Below are 25,855 nucleotides of genomic sequence, written 5' to 3'. Positions count from 1 at the left end.
GATCCTTAAAGAATGTAACCTGTTATGTATATTTATGTTTACTTTTAGATGGTTACTGCTATTGCTTTCGTTACTATGTATAAGTCGTAAATGGATTTACTTTCATGTTTGAAAAAAGAAAAAGTGCTACCAAACTTAGTGAAATTTTAGGTTAATTCTTTGGATCCCTTGGCGGGGCATTACACCTTTCATCCCTTAGTGTATAAGTCTTCTTAAGCTTAGTGGATCATCATCCTTCCAATGTAGTGAAAGAAAGAACATGGGGGTGAGATTTCTAGTTTTTCCATTCATCCTAGTTAATCACCACCATTATCGCCACATCAACTATCATCATTCTTTCTTTCATTGCAATGCCAACCTCACCACTCCATAAAACCATAAATTGACTTGAAAACCTCAATTGCAGGGACCCCATTTACCCACTCCAAACAAGTGAATGGCATCTTAGTCTCTTGCATTCCCTACCTCTACAAAATCTGAACGTTAGTCTTGTCCATTCTAGATAAGATAAGAGAAATATATTAATGTCCAATGAAAGCCCACAAATGGTCAAAGGGACCACCACGTACAACAAGGGGCTAGCCTACAACAAGGACACCAAACAATGCCTAAAGAAGAAGAAAATGATAGCAAAACAAAACCAGAGAGAGAAAACTAAAAGAAAGAGAGAACTCTCTAGAAAACCACTAAAGGATTCCAAACAACCATTAAGAACTTCTAACCGGAGGATAATCAATAGGGCCAGTCAAAGTGTTGGGCCGCCTCAAATTGATCATGGGAGAGGAAGGGTGCAATGGATAGGAGATTTTCTTAGACCTCACAACTCTGGAAAAGGGGTTGTGCCAAATGGCCGCCTTTACCACACACCAAGTGAATCCTTGTGAAGAAGTATGTAATAAGCTAGCAATGAGGAGGCGTTGCGAGATGTTTGTGTTGTAGTCAATGGTCCTAAAGCCTAGTGGCTTGAAAATACAAAGCAAGGCACTTCTGATCCGTATATTTTAAGAAGTAGAGCGACCAAGTCTCACCGGAGAGATACTATAACCTCCCACAGATCTTATAGTACAGAGGGCATCAGAAGATGAAGTGCTCCTTGGACTCAACCTCCTCGATGTTGCAAAGTTGGTAAAAATCCTATGCTCTCTGTGCTCCTTAGATTGAACCTCCTTGATGTTGCAAAGTTGGTAAAAGTCCTATGCTCTCTGTCCATACTGTGATTGATCTCACAAGAAAGCCTATGAGTCCTTGTCCTAAAGGAGCCAAGAGGGGTTCTAAGGGAGTGAGACCACTAGAGGGATAGGTAGGAAGGGCAGACTCGTCTCTTCAAAGTGCTATGTGTAGAAGGCCATCTTAGGGCCAATGAGGCCATTTTATGGCCTAATATATAACATGTTTTTCTTAGTTTTGATGGTTTAGGACTAGATTTTTTACTAACTTTCATAAGACTCTATAGAACATTACAGGTCCGAAGTATTAAGTATATGTTTTGTTGTGTATGGATATTAGGAAGGACTTTACTTATTATAAGATAAAATCTATGATGAACTAATCACCTTTATATTATTCATCTGTTTATGAATGATTGAAGTGTGAATGGGTCCCTACAGCCAAACAAGTTCCTTTCCTGCAAGAATGGATTGAATACATAGTCATTTCTATTAAAGATGAATTTATGAAATGTTATGTGTCATAAATGAGATGTACATGCTTGTGCTACTAACTCTCGACTGCAGGACCAAGCTAATCAAGCTCAAGGACAGACGGTGTCATGGATATCCATGGACCTATTCAGTACCCGCCAAGGAGAGTGGAGAATCGACTATCATAAATAAGTAAAGTTTAATCATTGCTTATTGTGAATAAGTCAGCAAAGGACTATTACGGTGGAGAGCAAATCCAGTTGGCGAAGACCTATATTTCCTGCCTTGCATTTAATGAAGAAGACTTGTTCTTTTGGTTGAGGAAATATCTCAACGTGATTGTAATGGAACCAATTGCTGTAACTTATCCGGCTGTGGATATCCAGTAGTTTAGGAGTTAGTTCAAAGTTTATGTTAAAAATAAGTTGTTGAAGGCTTCTCTTAGTAATAGTGAAATAGATAGAAGTCAATATACTGTGATTTTCCAGCAACAAAGTTGTGTTATTTCAGTTTAGCATGTATAATCTGAGTTTCAGTTGTGAATAAAAAGGATATGTTTGAACTCCAGTAGCTTGCATAGTTTGTTCTAGTTCGCTCACCCAAGGGGGCCCACTTGGTGAGCATATATTCTCATTCCTCGTTTTTGTAGAAGTTATTCAGTCCTCTGCTGTTCCTGCAGCCACTAGGTAGCTAAACTTGTGACTGCTCCGTCAACCAAGGTGGGCAGAGTAGATCCCTGTCTGAATGTTAAATTCTGTCCAGGTAACTTAGAATAGTTTAGACTTTGAATTCGTGATAAAATGGAGTTACTTTCCAGTTCTTCCTTTTGAAGATTCATTTATTTATTTTCAGCAGAATAGTGAAGGCAACCATGGTAACCTAGTGCATATACTTTGTTGCACCATTTCAAGACTACGTCTTTGGGTTTGACAAATAAATGAACTCATAAGTCCAATTAATGACTTCTTAATAGATATCCAATCCATAGTTGAAAAATTCATTTTCGGCAATATCTCGGCCAATCCAAAAAATTAAAAAATCTCGGAATTGCCAAAAATTCGGCGAAAAATTTAGCACTTTTATCGAACATTTAAAAATATACAATTTATTAAAATATTCTTAAAATTACACATATACACACTAAACTTGTAGAACATATAATGATTTGAGATATCCACAAAATCAAAATTTGTAATTAACTATAATTATTAATTACTGTTGAGTGAACCCAAATCAAAATTTAGAATTACTTAGAATTTATATATATATTTAATATTTATCCTTTATATTTGAAATCAGAATGTCGTGGAATACAATTATCAATATATTTTAATGTTTTTAAATAAACAGTAAATATTTATAAATTTCATTTATTATTTATACTTTAATAGTTTTAAATTCATTTATTTAATCAATTTTATAATATAATTATAGGCATAATCATAAATCTATTAAAATACAAATTCTGAATCTATTTAACTTTTTATGATCAGTCTGAATTTCTTAAATATTAAGTAAATTACCAAATGTAAATTAATTGATCATTAAAGATTTGTGGGCCTTGCATGAAGTGTGAAGTCTGTGTCGTGGATTGAAGAAGTCAAGGAACAGGTGAATTGCAGTTTTTCTCAGAGGAGAGCGAACAGACCAAAATCACTGTTTTTGTCAAACCGAACTGACTTCTCCCGTGCATTTTTTATCTCACAATGGAAATAAGTCTACTCTTGTTTTTTGTCTTTCCTGTTGACTTAGTTGTCGGCAGTTTTAACTGGCAGAATGTGGTTTATATCGCGATATTTTGGACAATTTAATGCAGTGATTTTTAATAAAAAATGCCAGCTATATTGTCTGCGTTTTATTTGGCTGGCTATGTCACTCGCGATTTTGGCGATATATTGCAGTGTTTTTAAACTATGATCCAATCTATAAGTATGAGAGAAATTATCCTAGTTATTAGTTTGATTAAGTAGGCAAGTATTTTTGGTCCCATCGTCGGGGATGATGTCAATCTAAGTAACCATTGTAGTTATCTTGTAGTTTTTAAATCAGCTCTTAGAATTGTCTTTAGTATGTCCTCTATTTTTGAAGAAGATCTTTGACTTTCAAGCACCTCTATTTATCTTTATGAATAGAAGAAGACTAAGAGATGCCCTTGGTAGGTTTATTCATGAAGATAATGATGACCAAGTAGAACCCGCTAATGCTTTCCAATCTCAAGAAGAGAATCCTTTTGCTGATGCTGCTCGATACCTATCAACAACCTACTCCTCATCCTCAGAAGATGACCCATTTGGATTCCACATATTTGAAGAACCTTAGGATCTTGATCTCTTTGCTGAAATACTAACCAATTTGCATTTGGGCCAACCTCAACAACCTCCCAACCAAGGACAAGCTAACTAGATGGCTTTAGAGGTATATAGGGATCCCCCAAGAGGTCCACCTTGGCGTCCAATGGTAGATCCACCTCCTACTTTTCCTTTCCCCATCACTAACCAACATGACAACAATAACCTCAACGATATTCCAGCTTCAACCCTACCAAAGTTCTACGGACTTGTCACAGAGGATCCTGACACATTTCTGTACAAATTTGATACCCTCTTTAGAAGTTGACTATACCACTGATGCCCATGGTCTCAAGTTGTTCCTTGCCACTCTTAAATACTCAACCCTTAGTTGGTTCATGGGGTTAGGAGGAGGTGATAATAACTGAGATGAAATGAAGACAACGTTCTAAGGTAAGTATAAGGAAGATGACACAAAGGGATGATAAGAGCCTGGAGGACCATGTTTCAAGGTTCCTATTTAGTTTGGAGAAAAATACATGAGTTGAATGAGGACTCCCAAAAGCTGTCATTTCTTAGAGGAATTCATGAGGGGAGTGCTGAGGCATTAGACCTAATGGCAGGAGGGCATAATACACAGATAGGATGGGATGACATTAAGAAAATATGTCTTAGTTATTCTAGGGCTACTGCAAAGAAGGGTAGAGGGTATAAGCTCAATGCAGGGAAGACTAGTGGTTCTGGAGTATCCAAAATAGAAATCACACACCTACTGTCCGACCTCAAGAAAGACATCATCAATGACATGGAAACTCAATTGGACACCATGCAGGCATTGAAGAAACATGAGGAAGCTGAAGCCATGCTGGCAGAATTCTGCTAATTTTGTAGACAAAAGAACAAGGATTTCAAGTGCAAGGAAGTGGCCAACCTGGAAACTCATGAAATGCCAATTGATTTAAGTCAGTTCAAGGGGATGATGACCAACTCTATTACATTGCTCGAAGGAGACCATGGGCACAAAGACAAGGTATGCCTCTAGACCCATTAACTTTTTCTAGTTCATTTTATTCTAGTATTAGTGGAAACCTTGGTATATTCCTAATTGTTAAAACTAGTCTTGGAACATTGATCCTGCCCAATGGCCTAAACAACAAAATCAATGGCAACAACCTCAACCTAATTGGCAACAAGCATAACGAAATTGGCAAAACCAATGACAACAACCTCAAAACCAATGACAACCTCCACAAGGTAATTGGCAATAGTCACAACAATGGACGAGAGGTTAGCAATTGCCTAACCAACAGTTTTGGTGCCCTGCAACAACCTCACCAACAAGCTTTAATGCCATCAAACCAACCTCCTACAACCAATACAACCCCACCTAAGCCAACTTAACTACCAACTCAGCCTACTCCTAATCCTAATAATAAACCACTAAAACAACAGTTCTATTCCTCATATATGAACTAACAACCTACTTATGCATTTAATGTCCATGATATTCACCTGAGATCTGGAACCACTTTGCCTACTCCATTAGGTCCTGTCATAACCGAGACCACTAGTGAAGAAGCACTGAATGAGGATATATAAGTTGAATTTCCTCTGATGCCTGCTCCGTAGAATCCTCTGACAAAAACACCGCCATTCCCTCGGAGACTTAATCAAGAGGTGGTTCAAACCCAACATGAATTTGCCAGTGAACTAATTGACCAACTAAAAAAAAATTGTGTCAAGATTCCTTGGATGAAAGCTATCAAAGAAATACCTATTTATACCAAAGCCATTAGAGATGCGTGTAAGAAGCCCGATAGAAAGAGGAAAGACCGCAAAATTGTGCATGTCCTCAGACAACTATCTTACCAAATGCTTGAAAAAGTATTTGTTCCTAAATACTCTGACCCTAGAATTCCATTTATTACAGTCTTTATCAATGGAGACTTAGGGGCAGCTATAAATGTGATGACTGAGGAGATAATGTTAAAGTTGGACATTACTAGTCTAAGGGAAACTCCCACCATCTTACAGCTAGTAGATAGTTCAACAGTAAAACTTGATGTAATGGTTGAGGATGTGGTTGTCACCTTACTCTCATGGGAGTACCCGACCAACTTTATGATCCTTTCACCAAAAGCAACCTTAGGAGGATACCCAATTATTTTGGGAAGACCATAGCTAGCTACAAGAGGTGCCTTCATAGCCTGCAGATCAGGAAAATTGACAATATCAGATGGACTTTCCACTAAAATGTTATCCTCGTATTCTCCTGCACAACCCCAAATGGAAGAAGACCAAGCCTTATGGCCAGATGTTGGTGATGATGAAGTTGAAGCCAACTCAATTAGTCATCTTATGACGATTAACAGAGTTCTTTTTGTGGCTATTCAAGGAGAAGATGACATCTTGAATGCCATCCTTTCAAATGACTATGGTCAAACTTCTCAAGCTTGTGATGAACTCAATTCTCTTTGCCAACTATATTACAACACAGTTCCTCATCCAGTTTTCCTTCAGACAAAGACTGTCTGCACATACTATTGCCACATGAGATTCAATCAACTTTTTCTGATATAGCTATGATAGATAAAATTGAAAGGGCTGAGATAACCTCGGGTAAAGAACTAAATATCAACAAACATCTCATTCATTCCCAACAACCTATCCTGCTTAACTTATTAAATGAAAATCAGAAAGCTTTTGCATGGGATTATACTGATTTGAAGGGCTTGGATCCAAAATTCTGTACCCATAGAATTTACATCAGTCCAAATTATAAACCTGTGAGACGACCACAAAGAAGAATAAAACCTGTGCTCAGAGACATTGTTAAAACAGAGCTACAAAAACTCTTAAATGGTGGTTTTACCTATAATATTTCTAACATTTAGTGGGTCTTACCCTTAGTTATATTGTCCAAAAAATGAGGAAACTGGAGAGTTTGCTTAGATTTTAGGGAGCTCAAAGTTGCAACTAAAAAAGATCACTTTCCATTGCCCTTCATTGATCAAGTGTTGGACAATCTGGCTAGAAATACCAAATAAGGATTACACTAGAAGACCGAGGCAAAAAAACATTCACCTGCCCATGGGGGACATTTGCTTATTTAGTTCTCCCATTTGGTTTGTGCAATGCACCAACCATAGTTCAAATTCAAAGGGCTAATGAGTATCTTTTTAGACATATCCACTGATTGCATAGAAATCTATATGGACGACTTCACTACTAATGATACTACCTTTGAAGAGGCACAAAACAATTTGGAAAAAGTGCAGCAAGGATGTCAAGAGCATAACTTATAACTAAATAGTGAAAAATGTTACATGATGATGGAGGAAGGGGTGGTATTGGGTTATTTCATAACGGCACTAGGGTTTTGTTCATGTCAGTTTTGTACCACTACATAACATATAACAATTGAATACTTGACGTAGAATGTCAAACACTCTATTTTTCTCTTGAAAAGTAAATACTCATGAAGACATGAGAAAGAATCCAATGTTCCTTACACCCGTGGATACTAACTCAGTTATATTAATGTGATTTGCTAGTTAATCACGTAGGCGACCTTATGTTGTTCATTCAAGGATGTCGAACTCTCGTTGTGATGGTGATGATGTCTAGTTTTACAATGTATACGAGCACCAAATAATGTTGATGGTGATGGTGATGGAGGGTGTGTCTACCAATGCTCTGATTTTCTATCTTTCTAAGAATGAACTCCAATTACTCAACTACTCGCTGCTTTACTTCTACTCCTATGAATGGAAAGATTAGCAAATGGACAGGGATCGAATCTGATGAAAGCTTACCAGAGGTTCTACCTCCATAGATGCAATGATTCAAGGAGAAAAAAACTAGATTACCATGCAAGGCTTCCTAACCAGCTGTTAGGATGCTAGTGGCCTAGTTTATAGATCCCTATCAAACATCTACTAATATCACCATGCAACTATCCATCTACTCTTACTCTTACTTAACAATTTTCTTAAAATAAAATCTACTTTAACAACTTCAATGAAATTTAACTCTAACTATTGGAAGTAGAAACCATGCAATAACACCAAGTGTTCTTAATCACCATGCAAGTCACAACAATGATAAAGAGAGGCAACTTTGGTATTATCTTAAGCAACAATTTTCTTCAACCCTTTACAAATAAAAGCAAATGGCCTTATATAGGGGCCAAAATTACAACCAATGGTAGAGATTACGAGGCAAAATCAACGATCTAGATCGAATCCTAGAAACCCTAATTGGGGTTGCCACCCCATCAGTCAATGAGAAGACGCCACCTCATCAATGGACCAATGAAAAAAAGAAAAAATGGCAACCAATGAGAAAGCACCAAAATGGTAGCCAATCAGAATCAGACACCTATCCTACCCAAGAAGGAGAATTTACCACTTGGGCTTACATCAAATGATCCTCTAATATAATTCTACCCTTTTCTTTCATCTTTTTAGCCAAGGCAATGAGCTTGGCTAGCTTGTTGTTGACTTCCTTCATGGGAGGGCAAAGCATGTGCTTCATCTTGAGCTCAGCTGAATTCATCATGTTGCTTGCTGCTTGTAGTGTCTTCTCATGATGCTTCTCATATTCTTTCGCATATCCGATAAAGGCATTAAGGGAGGCAAGGGTGCCCAAATGCTTCTTCTTGATGGCAACCTTCCCCAACTCATTCAATCTCGATCCAAATTTTGTCTCATTGATGTTCTCCTCTTGGATATCTTCAAAATCAAGTGTAGCCCCAACATCGCTCATCATGGTTGAAATGGAAGTGTCAATGCCTGGGCTGTGTTGTATAATCTTGTTCTATATCTCTTCAAGTATCCTCAATCTGATGGTCAAGGCAACAAACCAAGACTCCACCGTACTCATTCCTCCATCCACCAACTTGGTTCTCTCCAAATATCTCTTCGGTAGCTCAATAAATGCTTGTAGCCTGGGAATGGCTAAGTCCTTGACTTGAAGGAAATCCTTCCACTCACCTTCAAATGTTCTAAATTTGTCTCTAATAGCCACCAATGACTTGAATGTCGAGATAAAGGAAGGCAAGAAATTTCGCCCATCTTGAATTATATCATTGGTCCAATCTTTGACTTCGTGCAGCTGAGCCGATATCTCTTCTATGTTGCTCTTGCTGTCTTGAGGAAGGGCTGCCTGGTGCAACTGTTGGGATAGGCTGGCAATCTCTCCAATACTTGTTTTGGGCCTCCAACTTTACAATCCTCTTGTTTTCCTTCCTCAACCTTTCTCTAATTGAAGCCATGCCTTCCTGGATCTCCTTACATTCCATGTCATCCGTGATTCTTCCCAAGTTATGCTCAACTATCTCATACTCCTGAGCTACAATCTCATCCATTGCCTTGCTAACCTTTGGTATAGCAATCTGAACTTTTTAGTGATCCTCATCATCGCTCCTGATTACCTTTGCCATCGTTTTTGCAATTTGTTTTTGTTTCTCATTGTCATCCTTTTCCATTAACCCTTGAATATTTTTGACTGTTCAGACAGGCACCACCTTGCCTCTTGGCATAAGCATTTGCCTTAACCATAGCGGTGCAACGCATCTCCCCAAATCTAGATTCGGTTCGACTAGCAAAGCATCACCAATGGCCTTGGGCACCTGGCTTATTTCCTCAATATCAATTGGCTTATCCTCTTCTTCACTAGTGACTGTCATATCATCTCCACGTTGGTTCTTCGAGAGACGAGGGTACTCGATACTGTTATTGTAACCACTTGATTCCAAAGCAGAGCTCACCTCTACCATGACCCCTTGTCCACTTGTATTAACCTCTTGGCTCCTAGCCTCAACTATGCGCTCCCTTGACGGTGCTGCATTCCGTCTCTTTGCTGGAGGTTCCTGATGTTCTTTACTTTTCTCAACCTCCAAATTTCTCTTCTTGCCCTTAACTTATTGACTACTGCCCCTACCTTTCTATCCGACTGACTCCGCTGGACCTTTTTTCTCCAGTTTCATCTTCTCATAAGTAAGGCGTACCTTCCAACTTTGTAATTGCCTTAACTTCTCATTGTACCATGACTCAGTGTGTAGATCAACTATCCTTGTAACTGCCTCTAAGGAAAGATCTTGATGATCATTCCAATCCACTGGACCCAATTTTGTTCCATCCACTGTATCATAATCTTCTCTTAGCACATTTTCATCATCTTCTAGTTGATCAGGAATATCAAGGCCTCTCCATCTGATTGCCCTCATCATGCCCACTAACAATCTTGAGAAAGCTAGCTTTCTCACATGAAAGTCATCCTGTGCATTGGCCCAAAAATCTTCTATAGTAGGAATATGTTTGAATGTGTTTTCGCAAGATGCCTTGATAAGACCATTAGGATCGAATCCCTGTCTTGCTCTATACCATCCTAGATGATACCATTCTAACTCCTCCACGGCTGCAAAGGTGATAGGATTGGGGCAAGTATATTGCCTATTCCAAATGAGAAGGTAATCCCTGCCTCACCTTTAAATTTCATCATTTTGTCATAATGCTCAAGTTGCCTAGCCAACTCCATCAAAACTATCTTGTCGGGTGGGTACCTTGGAAGTCTCTTGGGACAAACTGTACTTCCTGCCACTCTTATATGTGAATTGCGAAAATTGGATGAACCAACTCCCATACTTCTTAACTTTTACTTACACTTCCGTTGAGAGCCTTCTAGCAAGTGTCCCTTGTAATATCCTTACCGTCTTCATGGCAAAGGCATCGTAAAACATCTTATAATCTTTGGTGTTATGCAAATGAAGCTGTGGATAGCACTCATGCACCAAACATTGCCTCGACCCATTGCCAATCACTCCTAAAGCCTTAATTCCAGGATTTTCGTATAGTCTCGCAATCAAACAGAAAAGATAGGACCCCATATAGGATTTCTTTTGATTTTGCATTGTCCTAAGTTGCAACTCTAAATTTTCATTTATAATTCTAGCCCAATCAAATTTTCTCTTTCCATTTTCAATTTCATCAATAAAATAATACATCTAGTTCTTGAATTGCATGCCTTGAGCCACACCCATCATTCGACTGAGAAACACAATAAGATCGCCATATTCTATTTTGAAATCCGACCTGGTGAGCTTTGACGACTTGGTAACTCCCTTCTTGCCTTTGTGTAACCAATTCTGCTTTAGATGAATGAAGTAAGCCTCCTGATTATCCTGAAATAACTTGGCCACCTGATCCATCATTACCATTGTCATGCCTTTATACTGGGGAATATTAAATACTTCTTCGACCACTTGTTCGCTGATGTTAGCCAACACTCTCTTCCCTCCATTTAAAATGATGGTCTTGGTAACAATATCAATCTGGGATGCACACTCCATTACCAATTCCGGACAAGGCAAGGTAGAAGGGAAAGCCGCCGCATGCACAACTCCGCTCTTGTAGAGTTTCTTCACCATGGGGGGTTGTCCTTCATTCAATCTATCCTTCAATTGTACCATGTTCACCATGCTATCACTTATTCACCTCACTTTCAAGAAAAAGTTGGTTTTAGGCATCACGTCTTCTGTCTTTTCTGGTATTTGTTCCCTTTGGGTTCCTCCTTACACAAACATCTACCATCCTAAACACTTATTTCTGCACTTTCGTTCTAAATGATATGGACTACATTTATCAATCTCCAACCTTCTTTCTATCAATGGAATCTAGTTTATGTTTGTCTCTTCAAGTCCTATCTCTACACTTATCAATCTCCAAACTTCTTTCCTAGGGGTGGGACTACCACTTATTTATGTCTCTTCGTTACCTTAGGATGGACTACACTTATATCTTCCAACTTCAATCCTCGGGTGGTCTGGCTTATTTCTGCCTCTCCAAATGTCCTATCATGAAATCTACACTTATATCTCCCAACTTCAATCTTATCAATGGAATAATGAAGTGGTGGATGATGAGTGCAAGAAGAAAATAAGGGAAACGAACCAAGCAAGAACAAGGAATAAAATCCGCTTTTAAAACCAATCTTCACCTCTAAAAATGAATGAGAATTTTATCTTAAATCTGCCTTTACTGATAATCGAGCCTTCTTCAAGTTCGGATCTAATCTCAAAAAATTCAATCCCGCTTCAAAATGAGATGCCCTAGCAAAAATCAGAATTCACCAACCTTGCTAAAATCTGCTCATGCCACTGAAATTTGTCCTTAAATTGCCTAAATTGCGCAAAATGAAGGAAATCGCTGCCAAAGAAGGAAAAATCAGACTTTCAAAAACAATTGCCCAAGCTGGAAAAAATCGGATTTGCTCAAAAAAATTGCCCTAGGGCAAAAATTTGCCCAAGCAAGAAGGAGAAAAATGCCGCCAAGAAATGGAGAATCTACCCCAAAAATCGCCCAAGCTGGAAATTTGCCTTCCTTAGAAGAAAATCACACACTTAAGGAGGAGGAAAAGGGAATGAGGAAATTAAAGGAGGGGACACCCCTCTTATACCACACTTTTTGCCTCTCCAAGTGGACCAACCTGCCTAGAGGGAAAACAAAATTAAATTAGTCCATCAATTAATGGCCCAGATTTAAATGCAACATTAAAATTACTTAACCCTATAGTGAAATTGACCCATTTAGTTGCTAGTTTTGATAAAAAATTGCAAAATATAAACAAGGTAAGCCTAGGAGATGTCAAAATTTTCATTTAATAACGTTTCGGCAATTAAAATATCATTAAAATCGAATTTAGCAAGCCAAAATCAATTTTCAATTCCAAATTACCAATTTCCTTTAACATTCCTAAAATCCTCAAGGCAAAATTTCAACCAATTTAATGCAATTTTGCAATTTAATCCAATTTCGATGTTGCAATACAATTTCAATTTTTTATTTTTTGAAAACAAAATAAATCCTTTTCCTAGTAGTCAAAATTCAAACTCCAATTTCAATTTCACTATCAAAAATTTCCTTTTTCGCCAAATTTTTTTTCAAGATTTTTCCGAAATGACTAAATCTAACAAATTCATTTTGAAAAAGCTTAAGCTCATACAATTATTTCAAATTTTCACAATTCCATCTAAGTCCAAAAATTTGCAATTTTATCCTGCCAAATATTTGTTTTAACCATAAAAAAAATGTTGTTTTTGAATTCTGTTTGCCCTAAGGATAAAATTACATATTCCGGAAGATCAAGTTTTGCACCGGGTAAAAAATAAACCAAATCAAATCCCTCCTGGCTTGAAGGCGTCCAAGGTGTAAAATTACCAAATTGAAAAACCTCTGGACAACTCCAAAATTTTGCTAAGCAAACGAAAAAAGGGGGTCCCCAAAATTTTTGGGGCGATGGTGAGAAAGCCTCACAACAGGTTTCAAGTGGATCCTTCTAAGGTAGAAGTCATCACTACCCTACCTACACCTGAAAATAAAAAGGATGTGAGAAGCTTCCTAGGCTATGTAGGATACTACAAAAGTTTTATCAAAGATTTCAATCATGTAGCAACTCCTCTGTATACCTTGCTAAAGAAAGAAGCAGAATTTAGTTGGACCACTGAGTGTGACCAGTCTTCTACACAACTGAAAGAGGTTCTAACTAAGGCACCAGTACTAAGAGGGCTAAATTGATCCCTCCCATTCCACATACACACAAATGCCTCAGATTACGCTATTGCTGGGGCGAAAAGAAGGGATTGTTGAGCATGCAATCTACTATATCAGCAAAAACCTTCAAGGTGCTGAAGTGAACTATTCAATCAGAGAAAAAGAACTGCTTGCAATTAGCTATGCATTGAACAAATTCAGACACTATATCATTGGGAATAAAATAGTTGTCTATACTCTTTATGCAACTATTAAGTACCTCATGAATAAACTTTCTATCACAGGACAGTGTAAAGTCCACATTTTTAAGAGTTTCCTGTTGTTGGCTAGGTCAGTTCATCATGGTGACCCTTGTGAGTTGACAATGAGTTTTGACGGTCTTTGAGGCGGACTTGCTATTTATAGTAAATCTGTTGTGGGTAGTTGCCATATTTGGTAGTGCAATAGGTGGCGTTGACAGTTGGTCATCATTTGTATTAGATTGAGCTTTATTGATGGAGTTCATATTTATTAATTTATTGTCGACTCTTCATAATTATAAAACAATTTATGTTATAATTTGGAATTGTGAAGTTGAAGCTTCTTAAGTGAAAGGTGTGAAGATGAAGCCAAGTTGCACAATTGATTATAAATATGAGTCCATTTGTAAGAACAAGGGATCCAATTGTATATTGCTTTTGTTATTTCTTAGTGAGGGTTTGACAGAGTTTAGAGAATTCAATCCGTTATTGAAGTATAATGGATCTGGCTTGAGATTTTGGTATCTTCTCTTCCTGTACCTACTATGGCTGAGAAGAGAATTGTTTACTGAGGTATTGTTTGGCATCTTCCTACTGTGTTAATTGTGACTTGGAAGATTTTCTCTGTGTTGTGCATTAATTGTGATTTCCATTGCAACAAGGGGGTGTGAATCTGTTCATAGATGCCCAAAATTGGTGATTCTACGCATAGCGTTGGTTTGCACAGGATTGGCAATCAGTTCTATTTTAATTCACTCCAACAAATTTCATTTGGGAGCTATGTTATTTGCAGCATCTGGGAAAATAATCTCACCCTGTTGCGAGTCTGAAATGCCTCTAATTCTGGTTCAGCACACTGGGTGATTGAAGGTCATTCTTGGCGTCTATTTCTGACATTATCGGGCATTCAATTAAGCTGCATACAGATGCCTAGTAATCTTGGTTTGGGCGGACCTAATATCTGTTAATGGGCTCGTCACTTTCCTTAAAGATAGATGCCCAAATTCTGCAACAATCAGGCAGTCTTAGCAGGGGTTTGTATCTGCACTTTTAATGTGCGATCTTATTACAAATCTAGGGTTATTCAATCTGGTTAGGACATTGAACATCATTGGTTTCAGCTATCACTTTTGGCGTCACCCCTGCTGCAAATTACCTACATCGGCTTCAGAGACTGGGTGCTATATCAGGCGTGGCTAATGTTCATGTTTCTCCTGCAAACAAATCAGGTTCTTGATGTAATTTTTTCTGATTGTTGAGCATTAGTTTATTACTCTGAGATAAATTTAATTGATCTCAATGAGTTGGTGAATCCAGAGTCACATTGAGTAATTTAGATTATTTTCATACTTAATAAAGATTGTTACCTTGCAAGTAATGTTTAGCAAATCTAGAATTGCAAGAGCAACCATGTTTTTTGGAATATTTGTGTTTTTACATTTTTTATTTTTTGGGTTGGTATCTCAAATGTGAAATTGAGAATTCAAACATCTGAAACACACATTACTTAGGTTTGCAGCAGTGGAGCTGCTTGGGCTCATTACAAACGGCTAGCACGTTGGTAACTTGTCATGCAAGAAATTGACATCACTATTGTAGTCAAAACATGCAGAGCAAATGTAGTGGCTGATTTCCTGTCAAGGTTGCAAGTACCTAATGATCTTGTAGCCATTGATTACAGCTTTCCAGATGAAAATCTCTTTTCCATTTCTGTGCACAATCCATGGTATGCTGACATAGCTAACTATTTAGCTATTGGCAAAACTCCTGTTCAGTTCTATCCTAAAGAAAAAAGGTTGTTAGCAGAGAATAGTTTCAACTTCACATGGATAGCAAGCTGTATGTTTTACGCATGACCAAATTAGGTGATGAGAAGGTGTGTCTGAGAGGATGAAGCCTATGATACATTGCATGCTTGCCATGATGAGCATTTTTTAGGCTTATTCACACTGAGCTCACTTTGAGCACTAGCTACCACCCCATATTGACGGTCAGATAAAGATAGTGAATATTTAGGTGGAGGGATACCTTCAAAACTACATATTTGGGCAAAAAAAGGCATGGGTGAGGTGGTTATACCTATGCGAGTATTGCTACAACACAACCTACCACATGTCCGTCTGGATGACACCTTTTATGACATTGTATGGATATGATACACCCAACTTTGTGGATTTTCTTTTTGGTTACAATAAAGTGCCTAGTGCCAAGGACCTCTTACAAGACAACTAGGAGATCACGGGGACCTTGAAGGAGAACATCCAAAAAACGCAGAATCACAATATGTTGATCAATGCAAGGTTGAGTATTCATTTGTGGTGGGTGATTTGATATATCTTATGTTGTAGCCTTATAGATAGTCCACTTTTAGGAAGAGTGGGGTCAGGAAACCTAAGCCACATTATTGTGGACCATTTAGAGTTAGCAAGCATATCAGTGAGGTGGCTTACGATTTGGAATTACTAGCAGATAGACGAGTACATAACGTCTTCCACATGTCTCATCTCAAGAAGGCAGTTGGGCATAATGTGATACCTTTTAAAGCATTGTCTCCCCTTTGTGAGGAGGGAAAATTGATTTTAGTCCTTGAGTCTATTGGTGACACTTAAGAGAGGAGACTTAGGAGGGTTATTAGGGAATATTTGGTGAAGTGGAAGAATTTTCTAGTAGAGGATGCTAATTGGGAGAGTGAGCAAATTTTGTAGCTCACAAGCTTAAGATTGCTTGAGGATAAGCAACCTCAGGTAGGGTGGACTATAATATCCCCTCCTTAGGCAATTCGGTTACTAGTGGAGTTTGGCCTATTATACGATTCTTGTAGGCCAACAAAGTGCATAGGGGACCCTTATAGGAGCTTGTGGAGCCACGTAGGGGCTTTGTGAGCCAATTTGGCCAGTTGGGGACAATATCCTAGAATAATTTGGAATCCCAATTTTTATGAGGTTGTCTCGGAGTTGACCAAGATGCTCCAGGATATCTTCGGGATCAGCCTAGGAATTTGGTTGTAGTTTCTATTTATTAGGAGTCCTAAATTTCACGAGACTCTTAGTTAGCTTGCAATGGACAAACATCATCCAAGCGTGCACTGAACAAACCTCATCCATGGACTGTTGCAACGAGATAAACTTCAGTTTGGAGTCCAGATGAGTAGGATATGAATAATTTGGAAATAATTATTTTATTTCCTAAGTTAGATTTTAATAAAAATAATAATAAAGTGGTTTATTATAGTCATTTTATAATATAATAACTTATAATAACTTAAATAAAAAATGACCTTGGGCACAGTTCCCTAAGAAATAAAGTTTTGAAAAAATGGGTCCTTTAAGTCATGATAAAAAATAAACCCTCATGGATCAAGTTTTGAGGGAATGGTTTATTTTAATAAAGTTAATAAAATTTATATGAAACCTCACAAGAATTTCAATTTCTTTTGGAGGGAAAAGGGAAAACAAATAAAGAGGAGTTTGGGCAGCTGTTTTGTATCACAAGGAAATCATTTTTCACTTGGCATTCTTTGAGATGAAGCTCTGAGCATGGAAGTTTCATCTATACAGATCATCTGAAAGTGAAAACTATCAGAAGGGTAAATACTTACAGGTGTGGGAGATCATCCAAGAGTATTCTGGGGCAGATTACCATCATCGACTCAAATGAGAAGCAAGATCTTGGAAGAGAAATTCACAGTTCTAAATTTTAAAAAGATAAATTAATGGTAGGGGAGTATAGATCTGGAAGTGTGGAAACAAAATCAATCATCATCAATACCTAGGGTTTGCCATACATCTTCCAGACAGCCCGATTTCTACCCAGCTTGAATGTATAGTGGAGTAGTAGATCAGACTGAATCCAGGAAGTTTTTGGGTAGAAAACAGCACTGTCAACACTGCAGGGGCAAAACACAGTAATTACCAGTTCAAATACAGCTGTATAGTATAGATTTGATGTCATAAAAGGCCCAGGTCTAAGACAGAAACAATCAGCCACAATAGTTGACCATACTAATTTGAATCGGTGATCATTGAACCAACATCAGGATATTGGCATTGGAAATCATAAGTTGCGTGACGTGATTTTTTCCATCATTGTATTGCTATTATTAGTGATCAGAATTGTATTAGCTTGGTACGATTTATATTTGCACAATTTCCAATCAAATAAACTTTAATCTTCAATGTAGTGGCATTTTGTTTTGGTTCTTAGGCATTTTGACATTTCTATTATTGCATTGCATTCTATTATACCAAAAAAACAAAGAAAAAATCAAAAATCATAAAACCCCAAAAAATCAGGAAAAAACAAAAGAAAAAAAAAGACTTGGCAAAAATCCACATGTAGGGTGCCTACTATAGATTCTTGTTAAATAAAGCAAAAACAAAAGGAAAAATTGCGGAAAAGCGAAACAATACTTTTCCAAAAAAGTAATGAAAAAGAGAAAGGAATTGTTCCCAAAAAAGTTGCGAAATGTTTGCCGCCTAGGGTGAGCTAGATTAATGCATATTGCAGTAACAGGGAATAAGACAAATATAATGCTTCAGGAACCGGGAATATACTTCATTAATGCTTCATTGTCTTAGACTCTCAAGTACATCATACGACAGTACAAGATAGATAGTAAATAACTCGTATTGAATGAATCCTCTCTCCAATGGAGACTATACATATAGATCTCAAAGGGGTGCAACCAAACCGTTGTGTCATTACAGAACACCCTTCGATTACTAACACCTTAACCAATCTTGATGGCATGATACACTTTCACGGACAACATCGTCCCCCCCTCAAAGAAAATCGTCTCTGGACAACATACAAAAATGAAGACATTGCTACTATATACAATACATCAAAACATAAGCTAGGAGGAAGGAGGGTGCGTCCTTGCAAGTGTTGATGTGGAAGCTTGTAAGTGTGCCCACAACTGCAACTGTGCCCGTAACTCATGCACCTACTCAGTCCTCTTCTTCAAATCCACTTCAGCTTGTATTTGAATTTCAAGTGTTCTATTCATCATATCAACAATGCTCTAAAGTTTCGTCTCTTTTGCTTCACACTCCTCTAACAGACTCATCTCTTGTTTTACTGTCTTGAGCTGAGCTAGGAATGTTGTTCTCTCGGATTCTTTCTCCTGCTTTACTGCCTCAAGCTGAGCGATGAGCATTTCCCATTCTGACTCCTAGGCTGATTGTTGTGTAGCCATGTTCCCTTCTACTAACTGGGTGGTTATCTCCTCTCGAGCTCTCTTTGTTGCTACCTGATTTGCCTTACTCCGTCGTAGAGCATAGTAGGTGTCTAGGTACACTTGCACTATCTCACGAGTAAGGGTCTCTACTTAGCTTTCCACTAGTGGCTCTCCAGCAATCCAATCCTGTCTCATCTCAGAGGTCTTTGTGTCAGGCCATCCTCGTGCCTTGAAACATGCAGTAAATGCAATAGGAAAATCAACTCTCATAAATGAGAGAACATGCTCTAACTCTTGAACTACCCCCTCAAGTGCTTGTGTCTGAGCAGTGATCACCACTTGGCGACCTTGAGTCACTACCTCAGCTAAGTAGGCCTCGACATCCTCTTCCAGATCCTTGGATGACCCTGATGTTGGCTGCTCTTGCGTACCCATAGCCCTGTCTACTGCCGTCAACATCCTCTAAATACTATCTACTGGAGGTGGTTGCTCATTCGTAGGGGTGGGGTGGCTCTCTCCCTCCGAAAGAGCTGGAGGAGATACAATAAATTCCCTAACCTCGACCTTAGGTACCTCCCTCATAGATGAGAGAATGCTAGATGCTCGTGCCCTTGGGGTTTTGTTGAACCTCCTGCTCAAATAAGCATACAAACCCTGTGTTGTATGTGCCCAATCGATATCCAACCTAGTTGGGTTGACTAGCAATGCAACGTCTACTGTGATAATGACATCTGACCTGATCACATCCAACCAAACTTTTGGCACCTCCTGGCTATCATGGGTCTACTTCGACTCGGGCACCTCCATCAACTCCTCTGACAAATTGCTAGTTGGCGAGGTATGGGGCTCTGTCTCCGGCACAAGAATGGGCTTTGGTATAACTATTACCTCAGGAATCACTGTTGGCTCAGGAATCACTATGGGTGTTGTCATAGCCACTGCTACAGTCATGTCAATGGGTTGCCTAATCTGTTTGAATCTAGGAATGTGTGCACTCCTAGTGATCAAATGAGGTGTCGTGGAGAGAAGAGGTTGTGGGAACAATAGTGGCATCGCCGTGATCACCTCAAGCTCCTCATCCTCCATGTTGTCCCCCTCATCTGTGTCACTACTGGCACTCTCAGATGAGGTGTCCTATTTGCCACTGTTCGTGTTCTCATGTTTGGATCTTGAGTCCACCTCTTGTTTGTGTTGTTTCCCTACCGTGGCCTTTTGCCCACCTGGTGTGTCCAAATAGTGCCATTGCATAATGGAAAGTTCTCCTAGAGCTAAGGATCCTGGCTTGATCTCAAGCCTATCAATTGGAATCAATCGCACAATGGCATCCATAAAAAATTCAATAGCATAGTGCTACATATAGAATGTTTTATGCTGCAATGTCATAAATTCATACATACACTCTGAAAATAGCGCTGCCCAGTGTATACCCTTCCTATGACAATCCCGTTCGTCAATGTCACCTGCGGGAATGAAATGTCTGAAGCACGACTAGACCCCGTAAGTCTACTCTTCACTAGGTCCATAATGCAGCGCTACAGTTCGTCCCTAATGTCTAATTTTTCAGTCCTCTTCCTTCGGAAGTCCTCGTCAGAGCTTGTTTCTCGACATCAGATAGGTCTCTGCATACTAAGGTTACGAATCACTCCTTTGCCTCCTGAGCCAGTTTCTTTGCCTTTACATCAATCTTCTTGCTCCCTTCCGCATATCTGGGTATTCCAAGTATTTTGGTAAAATCTTTTGGCTTGAAGGAGATCTCTATATCATAGTCCAGATATGAAAAGGTACTCATTTTTGAGTCCCTATCATAAGTATCTACCATTATTTGAAAGGAACCCTCAAATTCCTTAATGCAGAACTAAGTTAACAATGTGTGGTAGTTTGGCCAAGATGTAGGTGCAAATGTTTTTGGAAGCATCACGAAGGTGGGCAAGAAACGTGGCTTCTACCTGTGAGTGCTTGCAGGATGCTTTGGAAAGCATTCATCAAGCATCCGAGTCAATCCGTGGAGTGATCGAAATTTTTAGGTGCCAAGTCACTTAAGTGACACAATAAAACATGCGTTAAAAATGGTTTTTATATTATATTTTTTCTCTTTTTGCCCCAAAACCCTAAAACTTGGATGCAACAGGATCTTACTGTAATTTCAGATGGTGATGTTGATAACATCATAGCACGTGCATCTAGCACAACTGGAACCATGTTTGGTTCAAATGAACTTGCAAATGTTGCAACAGAAGGAGATGATGAGAATGTAGATTATTTTGAGAATCCTTATGATTCTGATTGACTGAATTTGATTTGTGAATCTTGAGCCTTGACTCTTGATTGATCAACATTGAACCATGAACTATGTTTTGATTTTGTATTTCGAATTGCATTGGAATCTTGAACTTGAGTAATTTACTAATTAGACATTACTGTTATTTCAATTTGAATATGCTACTTGCTATGGAATGGTTTATTTTTCATTTTGTATATTTCTTGCATTTCTTTGCATACATAAATTATACATACATACATACATATACATATATATATATATATATATATATATATATATATATATATATATATATATATATATATATATATATATATATATATATATTAAAAATATTATATTTATATATGGACGCACCCAAACGCATCCAAAATCCCCCCAAAAAAAATCTGCGCATCCATGCATCAGCACCCCACACTCTCATTAGAACCAGTATTGGTCACTTAGATGCAAAAGATTGGCATTTTTATTGCCCATTCTGCCCGTGCTTTCCTTATGCTTGCCTTCACCAGATCATCGTTTGGGGTTTCCTGCGACCACTTCTGGCACTCTAAGTCATTCAACCCTTTAAACTATATGTTTTGAGGCATCACATGACATGTTGCAGGCATGAGTGGTTTTGGTTGTGCCTTCTTTCCTTGTATCTACCCATATTGCAACTTTTACTCCTGAAGGTAGTACTTGGGTATTCTTTGACATGGTGTTGCTCAAACTTGACCCATTGGCTTGCGTTTGCAGTTTTTCTCTCCAAGGTCATTTGTCCATAATTGTTTCTTGATTTGTCGTTTGAACAAATGAAATAAAAGGAAAAGGTTAGGGTTTTGGCTTATTCTTGTTTGTATAGCTACAACATTTTGTGCTTCTTGTATGTACAACTTGTTCTCCTTGTTTGTACAACTTGTACATGCTATAGTCTTGTCTTCCAAATAGCCTTAGAGCCCTACGACAATCTTGTAGATGTCCTTAGAGCCATATGATGATACACGTGTTTTATGAATCACAACCCTTCTCTCCTGTGACGTTTGTTTGAGAACTTAGGTCACCTTTGTGCCTCTATATGGTGGGTTATAGCTGTACTGTATAGTCTACTCATGCCAAGAGATTGTCATACGACCTCCAATGTTGTTGTTGTCTCCCAATTTTGCCAATATTGTACAACACTCCCAATCTTGGGCTCGTGAGTGCTAGGGATGTTGTGTCTACTACTTTCTTCCTTGCAATCCGCTACCTATTTCCAATAGAATCCCTTTCTTCTTTCTTCCTGTGTTGAATGGATGCTCCTATATCATGTAGCTTATTGGTTTCAAGTCCAACGTTATCACTTGTCTTATAGTGTCGCACAGGGTCTTTTGTTCCATCACCCATGAACTTAGGTAATTTTTGCTTCTATTCTGGCATAGCTGGTGTCCATTGTGTTGTTACACTTGGCTGTATTCATTGTGTTTGTTGCACCCCATGCAGGGTCTGTGTCTATGCCTGCACTTGTGCACCCGTGTTGCACTATGGTGTAGTAGGTTCCGAAATAGGGTTCAGTTACGACACTGTACTTGCTCGTTCAATGTGTGGGGAAAGAATAGAGTGTGGTTACCCCGTGCTCATGCTGCCTTGACTCCTCTAGCCATGTTGGTTCCCTCTTCACTCCTACATCGATTCTCCACCTGTGATGTGCAAGACAAGTTGAATGAATTTCTCCCTTGTTTCCTTGATCAAACTTAACCGTTGTCTCTTCTTTCAAGTCCTCACTGCTTCTCACTTGACGATGGTAAGGCGAACCGTGTTCTCCGTCGGGCAATGCACCTCCTGTGGCCCCATGGTCACCCTCTGTGACACCACCGTGGTAGCCTTCGACGAGTTGCGTGAGCCTTTGCCTCCATTCAACTTGTTTTACTAGTATTAAAGCCTAATGTGTGGCGTGTGCAACATCATTTTGCACTTTTCTATTTCTATCCTTATTTAATTGATTTGGCATCAATTAAAACATCATATGTAACAAAACAAAGAACACCTTTTGTTATGTATAGTCTCTATACATCATGGGTCGTCTATGCCACCATTACAGAGTTACAATGCTCTTTTCCTTCAACATTCCTGAGAGTTTGTTGCCAACGTTGCTCCCTTTCAGTTTCCTCTCTTTGTTGCACTTGTACAAGGAATGCTTGTGCAAACAGTTGAGGAAACTGGTGTAGGAGCTAGTCTGCCGTGGGGCTCACGTTCAAGGTGTCAAGCATAGTGTCCTCAGTGATCTCTGCGCGTACAGCTTCTCTTTGCATGAATGTTTCAATAGTTGCCCAAAATCATATTTGGATGTTTTCCGTCAGCGTGTGCTCACCTTCGAACAACTTGGTCACTCCATCTTCATTAGTTCTGATGTTCTCTAGTGCAGGTATCCCATTTATGCCATTCGCTGAGTTGCACTTTCCAGGTTCAAGTGGGTAATGACACCAAATGTTTGGCACCTAGGTTGAACTAGATTAATGCATATCATAGTAATAGTTAATAAGACATAAATGCAATGCTTCAGGAACTAGGAATATACTTCATTGATGCTTCAGTGTCTCAAGTAAATCATACGACAATACAAGATAGATGGTAAATGACTAGTACTGAATGAATTCTCTCTCCAATGGAGAGTGTACATATAGATCCCAAAGGAGTGCGACTGAACCGTCACATCATAACAGAACACCCTTCGGTTAAAAACTTACACCTTAACTAATCTTGATGGCATAATACACTTTTGCTGACAACATGAAAAAGTAGCCAAAAAGTTATAAAAGAAGGTTTGGGGCTTTCATTTTGGCATGTTGAGTTTGATTTTTGATATTAAATCTGTTTGGAAGAGATTACCTTTTCATCTTTTGGTTTGTGAGGACAATACCCTAAGCAACATTCTCCACTTTGTTGAGGGATACAGTTTGGAGAATAATTTGGTGACTTAATCAAGAGGTCAAATTCGGGCATACTGGAGTGTAGATTTTTAAATTCGTAGTGTTTATTGGATTTCAGTTTTGCAGAGTACAAGTTTAGAGCTGATTGAGGAGGGTTAAACTTCTATTTTCCTGGTTGTGTTTTCTTCTTTAGTGGTCATATAATTCTCAGCTGGCCATCACTTTTTGAGGGTCAACATGAAGGTTATAGGAAGCAATTGGACGTTAAGGAGGTGATATCTGAATTCATTAAAGATCTTAGCTGTTGTTTGACACTTCTAGACCCAACTGTACCATTTGGGACATTTTAGTAAATAACCTAGGGTTTGTGGAACTTGTACTTTCTGGTTATTATTGCCGCAGTCATTTATTTTCATTACCAGCAAATTGGTAATTGTATTTGTGATTACAATCAAATTTATCCATTGGGTGTCTTCAGTTATCTTTGTATCATACTTTCAGTTTTGGACTGGTTTTTAGTAGTGAATATTGCAAGATTTCCTTTGTATTTTCTGTCATATTATTGCATCTGTTGCAATATAAATCAGCTCTTTCTATTCTGTCTATTAAACATTCTTAAACTCAAAACCAAAATTAATTAAATAACAAGGGGATATTAGGGTGCATATTACATGATACTACGTCTTCCATTTGCCCACCTCTACTAGTGTTTTCCATGTGGGCCTTTCTTCTCCTTATCCATGTGCTGGTCCATAGCTGTGCTGGAATGCCTTTATTACCACCATCAGTTCTGGTCTTCAAATCTCAATCCCTATGCTTTCAGGAGGACCTGCAACTTTCTTGTTTCTGCTTGGTGTCGGACCTCTGGTTGCCTAAATTATCACTTTGATGCCCACCTTGCCTTGTTGATGGTCATTTGATTGTCAACCGTCTTATTATTGGGTCTATAATTCCTATCTCTATTGACTGTTTTCTTGTCATCAACTTTTTTTGCATCTCTTTCTTCTGGTGTCGTTGGTAATGAATCATAGAACTTTGCTTCCCTTGACAATATCAGTTCTGTCAGATTTGATGATCCTTGTCTTTAGTATTTTCCCGACCTTGCAGACCTTCTAGCCATTGGCGATTAGAGTTGACTCCTCACAATTGGTGTTAAATTGGTTCTTCTGAGATTTGTAAAGGTAACTCATTGGGTTTTTTGTTGTTTGATATCCTTCTCAACAACTTACTTCATTCCTAGCTGATATTCTTATCTCTATCTCGTGCATTGGCACTTTGCTTCTAATTCTTGCACTTCTTTATGGTTCTGCAAATCTAGCTAGTGCCATGCCAAACTGCAAGGTAGATTAATTTTGAAATTCTTAACATTTTCATAGTGTACTTTGTAAGTATCTGTGGTCTGATACGATTGAAAGCTTTAGATATTTTATTTTTTACACAATGAACAAGCAAATATTGCAAAGATACCTAAATTTATTTCATCTTAGATTGGAAGCAGGTATGGAATCACGATTTTTTCTGGGATTGCATGGAGCCAGGTGGTGGAAAAGAATGCACAGGAGAGATTCTACAGTATATTGAAAGAGATTTCAAATCATATGATATGTTTTTGCAAGAGTTAAAGCAAGCTGCGGCTACACAGTTTGGTTCTGGTTGGGTTTGGCTTGTGGGTGAGTATGTGACCAAGACCTCTAGAGAAAAAGTTATATATGCTAGTTTGTCATTCTTACTTCCAGAATTTACATGGTGATGATAGGTGAATTGTGTTATTCTTTATTTTGTTATTTTT

General features: G+C 38.4%; 1 protein-coding gene across 1 annotated transcript in view; it reads left to right on the top strand.

The window, feature by feature from the left end:
• Positions 1-25,855, top strand: part of LOC149566823 (superoxide dismutase [Fe], chloroplastic-like) — a 150,577-nt gene that overhangs the window by 68,578 nt on the left and 56,144 nt on the right. The window contains exon 4 of the mRNA XM_089820147.1: positions 25,565-25,736. Coding sequence (XP_089676273.1) covers positions 25,565-25,736 — 172 coding nt within the window. The remainder of the gene's footprint in view (positions 1-25,564; positions 25,737-25,855) is intronic.

The sequence above is a fragment of the Cupressus sempervirens genome, chromosome 3 (genome assembly GCF_028749045.1).
Source record: "Cupressus sempervirens isolate cs-2001-9-10 chromosome 3, ASM2874904v1, whole genome shotgun sequence".
In the NCBI taxonomy this organism is placed as follows: Eukaryota; Viridiplantae; Streptophyta; class Pinopsida; order Cupressales; family Cupressaceae; genus Cupressus; species Cupressus sempervirens.
This window is presented reverse-complemented; position numbering and strand designations above follow the sequence as displayed.